This window comes from Ochotona curzoniae, unplaced genomic scaffold, assembly GCF_017591425.1.
Source record: "Ochotona curzoniae isolate NIBS_2020 unplaced genomic scaffold, NIBS_Ocur_1.0 contig_3520, whole genome shotgun sequence".
NCBI lineage: Eukaryota > Metazoa > Chordata > Mammalia > Lagomorpha > Ochotonidae > Ochotona > Ochotona curzoniae.
The window spans coordinates 16,375,827-16,386,167 of record NW_024465894.1 but is presented as its reverse complement, the minus strand read 5'-3'; the positions used below and the strand labels follow the sequence as shown (position 1 = coordinate 16,386,167).

The window sequence follows — 10,341 nt, the reverse complement described above, 5'->3', positions numbered from 1 at the left end:
GTCCGCTCTCTGACCTGGAAATAAGTTGTTTTGCCTGAATCTCAGAGTTCCTGAATCCTGGTTTTGACAGCTGTTGCCATTTGGGGAGTAAACCATTGGATGGAACATCTCTTTTCCTCCATAACTAGGTTTAAACAATGACTAAAACTAAAGTAAAATACCTCTGCCTTTCGAATAAATATTTAAAAAAAAAAAACAACAAAAAAACAGAGTTTGGCCACTGAGAGAGAGCAGCCTCCTATTGGACTTGCACCCGGGCCTTCAAGCCACCTCAGTTCCCTGGTTCTAGAATCCCAGAGACCAGCTCCCCCAGGATCTTGGAGCTCCTTTCCCTCAGCACCCCAGCGCATTCTGGGATCTGTGACTCCCCTGCTGGAGAGGGGTTGAATGAAGTCATGTCCAGCAGGACAGGTGCAGCGGGCTGGCTACTGTAAGCGCTGGCTGTTTTCTTAGCCCCCTCTGAAGCCAGCCCTCGGCTGGGGGATGTCCCCACACATGCCTGCCTTTGTCCTGTGCTGTGCCAGGCCCTGTTCTAAAGGCTTATATAAATCAGCAGGGAGACTGATTAGACAATAAAAGCAATGGGCAAGATTATTTAAAACAGATTACAAAAGGGTCGCGTATTTTCCTGACATGAAAGGGGAAAAAAATGTAGCAACAGGATAGATTTGTCCTCCAGCATGATGGGGGCCAGAGAGGAAGTATCCGCAGGTGGGTGGTGTTTAGGGCTCAGTTTTGGCACAGTGATGGAGAGTATGGGTGTGATGCCTGCATCCCACGTTGTGGAGTGCCTGGGTTCGAGTCCTGGCTCCAGTTCCAATCCCAGCTTCCTGCCAGCGTGCACCTGGCAGATAGCAAGTGATGACGGCTCACGCACTCATAGCCCTGTCAGCAGCTACGAAATCTGCCCTAAGTTCTTGACTCCCAGCTTCAAGCCCAGTCACTGTGAGCTTCCGGAACTGAGCGAGAGTGCGGGAGCCCATTCCCCACCCCCACACCTGTTCTCGTGTTCACTGCCTCCCAAGTTTAATAATAAAAAGAAGTTTTAGCACTTCACTTGATGCTCTGCTCTGCACACACACAAGAAGTTCAATTTTTCAGTGGCGGTGGTTATACTTCAAGTGTTCAGCAGCGACATGACGGTAATGGCCACTGTTACCAGTAGCTTGTTTGAAGATTTCCTTATTTATTTGGGCCCAGCGCAGTGGCCTAGCAGCTAACATCCTCACCTTGAATGTACTAGGATCCCATATGGGCACCGGTTCTAATTCCAGCAGCTCCACTTCCCATCCAGTTCCCTGCTTGTGGCCTGGGAGGGCAGTGGAGGACAGCCCAAAGCCTTGGGACCCTCCACCCGTGTGGGAGGAGATTCCTGGCTCCTGGCTTTGGATTGGTGCAGCACCGGCCATTGAGGTCACTTGAGTGAATCACTGGACGGAAGACCTTCCTCTCTGTATATCTGACCGCAAAAAAATCTAATCTGTCATGATTTCCAAAAGCCAGGACATGTGCACACACACCCCCAACACACCCCAGTGTACACATGCCTCAATACACACATTCCAACACATACACACCCCAAGACATATACACCCCAACTTATACATACCCTAACACACACACACATCCCAAAGCACTAATGCCCCAACACACACACACACACACTAACATAGACACTCTCCCCAACATACACACAATCCAGCAAAGCCTGGGGAATGGCAGAGGCAAGCATGTCTCCTGAGCATGGCTCCTGCGGCTGTGCCCACCAAGTGCTCATGCTTCCTGGTGACACCTGTGTACGTCGTAGCCTCTGCCGTGCACCTATGGGTGCTGGGTCTGTCCTGGGCCTATGGCTGTGCAGCCCGGTGACCTTTGGCCTCAGGGGCCTGGTGGGGAGGGGCAGAAGGTCATCAGGTGCTTGCTAAGGGCCAGGGTCCTCTCCCTCCTGCGGGAGTGCAGGGTTGAGAGCAGCAGGGGGACAGCCTCTGTGGTTCTGCCTGGCCTGGCTACAGTTACTGGATTGTGGGAGGAAGGATTCCCAGGGCTGCCCGTGCCCAGCTGCCGAGTTGCTGCTGAGTCATCGGCCTGCTGCCCTGACCTCCTTTTTTCTTGCCTGCCTGTTGCAAATCCTGAAGTCATCAGAGGCCAGGGAAGGACAGGGACCATGTGTGCTCCAGCAAGGCCACTGCCAGCCCTTCCCTTTCTGAGAAAAGCAGGTGGGGGCAGGGCAGGATGTGCAGCCAGTTGCATCAGAAAACTTTGAGCAAGGTGGTTCCCCCTGGGCCTGGGCCAGGCACAGAGCTCTATCTTCAGCCCCTATAGGCCCCTGCCCACCCTGGGTGGCCACAGTGAGATCTGTCGGGCCTAACAGGCAGGAGCCGGGGAAAAGTGAAGAGATGGATGAGGGAGGGCACGCAGGTGATGGAACTTAGGGCTGGAAGGAGCTCTTTGGGGAATGCAGAACCCACCCCAATTCAAGGTCCCTCCCTGGAGACAGAGAAAAGGTTGGGCTCGGGAACTGAGCCTAGTTCTTTTGGTAGAAAAAGCCCCATTACCCACTTTGGGCTTCTGCTGAGTGTGGTCTGAAACACTGACCACTGGCCATGACCCTGTCCCTGAACTGAACATGATTTGATCAGTGACCGGGCAACCTGCCCTTTTCCACCCCCGCTCGGTGACCTGTATTTCAGTGCTAGCATCAGACTGAATCACAGACCTGGAGACAAAATTAGCCCCTAATGCATCTGGCCTGAGACTGGATCAGCCTCAGCCCTTACTGCCAGCCTGGCTCACCTGTGCTTTCTGTAGACCTCAGGGGGCTGCTGTTCAACCACAGGAGCTCCCTGCACCTGCTATTCCCTCCTTTCTCCCTCTTCCCCCTCTGGTCAAGGAAAGGGGCTGGGCTGAAGGTAGAGCCTTCTGATTAGCAAGGTGAAAGCTGCCCTTGGGGCATAGTCAGGGGCAGGTGCTGAGTCAAGCGGTGGGGTTGCAGCTCACTGAGGTCAGGGCTGCCCAGGAGAGGTGGTGGGAGGAGGAAGGCAGGGGGTAAGAGTGAACCCCCTTCTGGAAGTGTTCCTTCCAGCTCCAGGCCTACAGGAAATGGGTTTGTTTTCCTGTGCTGGGAAGATAAACAGAGCCCCAGCCACCCAGTCTCTAATCAGCCTAGGAGCTGATGCTGGCTTCGGATAAGCTCAGCTCTGACCATTGTGGCCATCTGGGGAGTGAACCAGTGGAGGGAAGATCTTTCTCTCTGTATCTCCTTCTGTCCATAAATCTGATCTGCCTTTCCAAAAACAGTAAATATGTCTTCTTTTTTAAAAAAGATTTTTAAAATTTTTATTGGAAAGTCAGATACACAGAGAGAAAGAGATAAAGAGAGAAAGATCTTTTTTTTTTTTAAATTTTTAAGAATTTATTTTATTTTTATCACAAAGTCAGATATACAGAGAGAGGGAGAGACAGAGAGAAAGATCTTCCATCGGATGATTCTCTCCCCAAATGACCACAACAGCCAGGTTCCAGGAACTTCTTCCAGGTCTCCCACATGGGTGCAGGATCCCAAGGTTTTGGGCCATTCTCCATTGCTTTCTGAGGCCTCAAGCAGGGAGCTGGAAGGGAAGTGTAGCAACCAGGATATGAAGCTGCCTATATGGGATCCCAGCATGTGCAGGGCGAGGACTTTACCCACTAGGCCACCGTGCTGGGCCTAGTAAACAGGTCTTTAAAAACAATAATAATGAAAGAGAAAGAGGAGGAGGGAAGGGAAGGGCGGGGTGGAGCAAAGGTCTACTGCTCTCCAGATGGGCACAAGGCAGAGAGCAGCTTGCGTCAAGGCTCCAAGCAGAGCTGGCTTGGTGAGTTGGGGACTGCCTTGGAGTGAGAACACACGTCTGTGGGAGAGGCCTCAGAGGGCGAGGAGCTTTGATGGCTTCTGAAAGGGCTGCTGGGAGCCAGCAGGGAATGACGCAGACCAGCTCATCACACGTGATTGGTTAACTGTTGAATCCTGAGTTCTGGCATTGCGGTGCAGCTCAGCTTCTCTTTCGGCTTCCTGCTAATGCGCCTGGGAAAGCAGCATGAGACAGCCCAAGTGCTCTCACGTGAGAGAGCCAGATGAAGCTCCTAGCTCCTGGCTTTGGACGGGCCCAACTCTGGCCATTGTGGCTATTTGGAAAGAGAACTACTGGATGAAAGAGTCTTTCTCTTTCTCTGTTTTTCCTGCTTTGTAACTGACTTTCAAATAAGTAAATACATATATTTTTAACATTTATTTATTTTATTGGGAAGTCAGATTTACAGAGTGAAAGACAAAGAGAAAGATCTCCTACCCACTGGTTCACTTCCTCAGTAGCCGCAACAGCTGGAGCTGAGCAGATCTGAAACCAGGAGCCAAGAGCTTTTTCTGGGTCTCCCGCATAGGTACAAGGTCCCAAGGCTTTGGGCCATCCTCGACTGCTTTCCCAGGCCACAAGCAGGGAGCTGAAAGGGAAGTGGAGCTGCCAGGATTAGAATTGGCATCCATATGGGATCCTGGACGTGCTAAGTGAGAACTTTAGCCACTGGGCTACTAGGCCCATAAATACATATTTTTTGTTTTGTCATAAACACATATTTTTGTAAGATTTATCTATGTTTATTGTAAAGTCAGATATACAGAGAGGAGGAGAGACAGAGAGGAAGATCCTCCATCCAATGATTCATTCCCCAAGTGACCACAATGGCTGGTGCTGCACCAATCTGAAATCAGGAGCCAGAAGCCTCTTCCAGGTCTCCCATGTGGGTAGAGGGTCCCAAGGCTTTGGACCGTGCTAGACTGCTTTCCCAGGCTACAAGCAGGGAGCTGGATGGGAAGCTGGTTTGCTGGGATTAGAACCGGTGCCCATATGGGATTCTGGCGCATTCAAGGCTTTAGCTGCTAGGCCACCGCGCTGAGCCCTTATAAGTACATATTTTTTAAAACTGCAGAAAAACTAAATTCCTCCCTCCTTTATGTCAGTGGACCGAGTCACCCCTCACTCTTTAATTCCTCTATTTGCCACCTTGCCCAGGACCTCCAGGAAGCTTCCCCCTCCTTGGCTCAGTCAGCACTCACCCTGCACGCACCTGCTGAGTGCCCTGGGGCTACGGCTCCTGGCCTGCGATCTGCCCCGAACTGCTGAACAGCCTGTTTTTCTCCCTTCTTTATGGAACCCTGGGGCAGATGCTTATGAAATCCTGTGAGTTCTTCCATCATCAGGGCCATCATGGCCCAGGGCCCAGAGCTGGCTTTGATGTGTGTGTGTGTGTGTGTGTGTGTGTGTGTGTGTGTGTGTGTGTGTGTGTGTCTGAGCTCTTCATGAGGCTAGAACAGGAAGCTCTCAAGCCTGGGAACCGACCCACACAGGGAGGTGTTGTGGACAAGATCACAGGCTGTGCCAAAGTGAATCCACTTGTGGATACATCCACGCCACGTAGAGGTGAGCCCTACCACCCTTTATGAGAGGATTGGGGTTTGGATCCCAGCCTTCTCTCGTGTGAGTTCGGCCAAGTCACTTCATTTCTCTGAGCCATCCTTACTTAGATATAGTTGTAAGGCTCGAGTTCATGTGCAGGACCAGAAATCCACACAGAATAAAGTTCAACTTAAAACAGGCTTTATTGGCAGCGCTCACAGGTGAGGTTCACAGGTCCAGCACAGACAGCAGGTCAGGGAAGTCCCTCCTGGGAAATGGGAGGTGTCGTCTTTATCAGGGGACTGTAATAAGCAACAGAGGTGGGGTTTAGGAGAATAAGGAATATACCTTATAATGTGCTACGAACGGAATGCTATAGGTTCCTTTGGCCCTTGGTAAATCCATATGTTACTGCTTGGCTGAGAAGGGGGCTGCATCCTGCAGGTGTGGCCTTGTCAGCCACCTTTCTCAGCTCCTCCTGGTGTGTCGGTGTGTGCACCTAGGCAGCTAACTTGCTTATTTAAGAACCTGTGGAAGGGGCCCAGCATTAGCCTAGTGGCTAAATCCTCACCTTGCACACACTGGGATCCCATTTGGGCACTGATTCAGGCGTTCATGTCCCAGCTGCTGCACTCCCCATCCAGCTCCCTGCTTACGCCTTGGGAAAGCAGTTGAAGATGTCTTCAAGTCCTTGGGCCTCTGCACCTACCTGCAAGACCTGGAGGAAGCTCTTGGCTCCTGGCTTTGTTTCAGCTCAGCTCTGGCAATTGGGGCTATTTGGGAATGAATCAGTGGATGGAGGATCTCTCTCTGTCTCTCCTCTCTCTCTGTAACTACCTTTCAAATAAAAATAAACAAAGGCAAACCCAGGCTTCCTTGAGATGAGAAAATGGCCCAGGCTCTCCTGCAGCAGGAACCTTGGTGGACTCTTCCCCTGGCTGGCCAGGTCCTGGGTTGTACTCTGAGTTAGGGAGGAATTCTGGGAGGGACTTGACCTCACCTGGGTCCTCAGGGGATCATCTCCCTGACCACTCCTTAGAGATCAGATCTGCGGAGTGGTCACGCATGTGGGCGGGGTATGCAAAAGGTGGGGTCCGGGAGAGCAGGAAAAGGGGGAGCCACAGAGTGGACAGTAGGTGAGAGTGGAAGCTGGAGGTGGCTCCCTGGCTCGGGACAGTGAGAGGTGGCTGCGGCAGTGGGTGGCCTGCTGGATTTATCTACCAGGCTGAGTTGATGGGATTCCCTGAAACCCGAGGCTGGACAACTCCCAAGGATGGAGCCCGCACCACAAGGGCGCATGAGGTTAGGAGGGCTGAGTCCAAGGAGCTGGAGCCCACGCAGCCTGCGGCCGGGGAGGTGGCTTGGCCAGAGCAGTCCCCACAGAGGTTGGCTGGGGTTATGGAAGGCCCTGGACCAGGACTGGCAGGGAGCGTCCTCTCCACGCCCTCCCTCTCCCTTCGGGACTAGCGGGCAGGAAGGCTTTCTCCTGGGCTGCGCTCTGCGAGAGGGCCAACTCACGTATGTGTCAGGGAGACAGGGTCGTCGTCCCTCCCCAAGCCCCAGCCCGAGGGTAGAAAGGAAGCATTCGAGTCCATCCCGGCTGTTTATTGGAAGGGAAGGTGGGACGCAATGGGTGAGGGAGGGGTGCGCCAGGCCTGCAGTCTCCTGCCTCCTGGGCGGGGCTAAGGACCCTCAAGGGCCCGCGCAGGAGCGGAATCCTCAAGCTCTTCTCGCCAGCTGTCCCGCAGCTCCGCCTAGTGGAACCGACCGGAGGTGCGGCCTCTGGGACTGACTGCCCCCGCCCGGAGCGCACGTTTGTCCCCAGGGTCAGGGCTTGGAAACAGCGGTTTCCAGGGAGGCGCACGCCGAGGGCAACGGCATCCCATTTCTTCTACTCCTTGGAGAGACCTCTTCGGTCCATGTCCAGCTTGGGGACCATGAGCTCCTGCTAGTTTCTCTGTCCCTGATCCCTGAGGTCCCACAGTGCACAGCGTGACCTTGGACACATGACCTTCGCCTCGCCCCGCCCTTCCACCTGCAGACTGGGATTAGCAACTGCCCATGGGGGTGGATCTGGGGCTCAGGGGGAGGGGCCAGCCTTGCACACTGAGAGCCTATGGGCCCATCCTAAAACAGAGGGTGGGGGAGATGGGAGTGGAGGTGAGGATATCTCCTCCCTCTCTGTCTCCTGAGGGGGTAGTTCTCAAATGCAGGGAGGACAGGGAAGTCACAGGATCAGGTCCACTCTCCTGACAGTCTGAAGGGACAAGGGCCTGGAGTCACAGAAGAATAGTGGGAGCAGGTGGAGAGCCATGGTTGCTGCCCCCAAGGACCTGGAGCCAGATGTCTCAGGAAGACTTGAAGGCTGCCATCTCGGCTGAGTCAGAGCTCTTCCCCACTCCTCACCCCACAAGGGACTGGGGGAGCACGCAGGGATTTGAGGCCCAAACTTGACCAGGATTTGGATCTTCCAGGGGTTTGATTGAGTGGGGGCCTGCCAACAGGGAAGGGTCAGGAGATGCTGGCAGGGGGAGGGAGGGTGGGGAGGACAATGAGGGACCCTGGGCAGCTCACAAGTCCCGCGTGGGCTGGGTGGTCTGCACTGGCTGCCCTGAGTGGCCGGTGGATGTTGAGAACCACGACTGGCCACCCCCATCGCGGAAGACAGGCGCAAACTGCTGCTCTGGCTCGTCCTTGAAGACCTCCCCAGGGCTGTCGGCCTCGGCGTCCAAGAGCTCTGCCTTGGTGTCCTGGCTCAGCCAGCCTGTCACAGCCCAGAAGAGGCAGATGGCCAGCAGAATGCCAGCTGCCACACATAGCGCAGTCCCTGCCAGGCGGCAGGTGCCCAGGGCCTGGTTGTAGTCGGCTGCGCGCTGGTCCAGGATGGGGGCCTCACTGAAGCCAACGCTCTCCAGCTTGGGGGGCACAGCATAGCCCGTTATCAGGGCAGCTACGCCCAGCAGCAGAAGCAGGGTCCCCGAGGACAGGCTGATCTGGGGAGAGGCAGGCATGGTTAGTGGGAGGCCCCTAGCCAAGGGACCCAACTGGTAACCCCTTGAGCCAGCTGGGCTCACAGCATACACCTGCTGGGACCTAGCCAGCAGGAAGCACGCATGAACTGTCACGTTCTGTTTGCAGTCTCCAGGTTTTGCCTCCACCTCCCTGCTGGCTCACACCCAGCTGGCTTCCCCAGCAAACCCTGAGAACCCCTGCTCCATCTGGTCCCTTAGGGCTGTCCACCTGTTGTGTCCCAGCAGCGTTAACTCCTGTGTATCCTCCCATCTCCTCGCAAACCTCCCCTCCTAGGGGCAGCCCTGCCAGGTCTCCCACTCTGCCCTCTGCACACACCCTGTATCCATTTGCATTCAGCACTTCTTCCTGGGTGCACAGTTGGGATGCCTGCCTGCCTCAGTGGACAGCGAACTGTGGGGGAGCAGACACCTGCTTGCTGCGTTCATTAGGTGGCTTCTGTGCCTAGCCTGGTGCAGAGGATGACACATATTCGCGAATGACTGCATGAACCCCAGCTACAACTTCCTGCACACCTGACCCGATGTCATCATGCAGCTGGGGACATCACCTTCCTACTGGAGCGACACCCTCAACTGTCTGCTTGTCTCTCATCTTCCCATTACGCTGACAATGATAACCCAGTTTGGCACTGGGAAATCACTGTGAAGTTTAAGTGAGATAGGATGTGGCATTGTGGCATAGCAAACGAAGCCTCTGCCTGCAAAGCTGACACCCATGTAGGCACCGGTTCAAGTCCTGGCTGTTCCACTTCTGAACCTGCTTGCCTGCTGATGGCCTGAGAAATCAGTGGAGGATGGCCCAAAGGCCTTGGGTCCCTGGGGATGTGGGAGACCTGGAGGAAGCTCCGGGCTCCTGGCTTCAGTTTGGCCCAGTCCTGATCATTGTAGCCATTTTGGGGAGTGAAACAGCAAATGGGAGATTTTCTCTGTCTCTCCTCTCTGTAATTCTGTCTTCCTAATAAATTAATTGTTTAAAAAAAATTAAGTCAGATGACCCCTACTTCCTACCAGTCAGCAGGTCCCCTCCCCAGGTCATAGTCATTAGTTCAGGGCTGGTGAGTGACCAGGGTGAGCCAGGACTCAGAATGACACACAGTTTCTGGTTAGTGGCATTTATATTCCTGGCCATCCTAGTTCTTCTGCACTCCCCCTCCCCCCATAATCTGCATAATGAGGCTGTGGAAAACCCACGGAACGATGTGCTCTTGTAGTCTTCCCCAGCTCGCTCGGCTGTGTAGTTCGTCCTTGCCTTTGGCAGACATGAGCCGCGTCCCCCTCTCCGTGGGAGCTCCGTGCCTGGGCTTTGCTTTCTGCTGGTGTTCGTGTGTGTTTAGTTTCTGGCTACTCCGCATTGTCTCTTAAGGAAACGCTGGAGGAAGCTCTCACTTCCCTAGGCAGTCTGAAGGTCGACTTGTGGGGCGACCACTTGGAGGACCTTGGGCGGAGCCTGAGGCTCACAGGTTACAAAGGGGCCAGCGACTGGAGACTCAGAAACTGCAGCATTTGGTGTGCTGGGTTATCTGCTTGATCAAACTCTGCCTAGAGTAGGACCAGGCTCTCCCTTAATCACACCCAGGTGAGCTGGAATTCACGTCACTCTAACAGACTCCAAACTGCCAGTGGAGCCCTTTCTACGCTCTGAAGCTCACTTTCAGCCCCAGAAATCACAACAGTCACTTCTTTGGCCTTACCTTCCAGCACAGCGAGGGCCAGGGTCGGCGGGGACACAGGACTGGGGGTCCCTCGGGGTCATCACTGAGGGCAGTCCCTGCGCAGTCCTCATAGAAGAGATTCAGATAGGAGCGGACCCCATACCACTTGCTGCCCTCCACGCTGGTGCCACGGCTACAGCCGCAGGAGGGAGTATAGCTTGGCAT

At 54.4% G+C, this 10,341-nt stretch overlaps 1 protein-coding gene across 1 annotated transcript; it reads right to left on the bottom strand.

The window, feature by feature from the left end:
- Positions 1-8,002: 8,002 nt before the first annotated feature.
- On the bottom strand, positions 8,003-10,341 carry NRSN2 (neurensin 2). The gene is made up of 2 exons (XM_040981260.1): positions 10,156-10,341; positions 8,003-8,425 (listed from the first exon to the last, which is right to left on the bottom strand). Exons 1-2 carry the CDS (start codon positions 10,339-10,341, stop codon positions 8,003-8,005), a joined length of 609 nt encoding a protein of 202 aa, XP_040837194.1.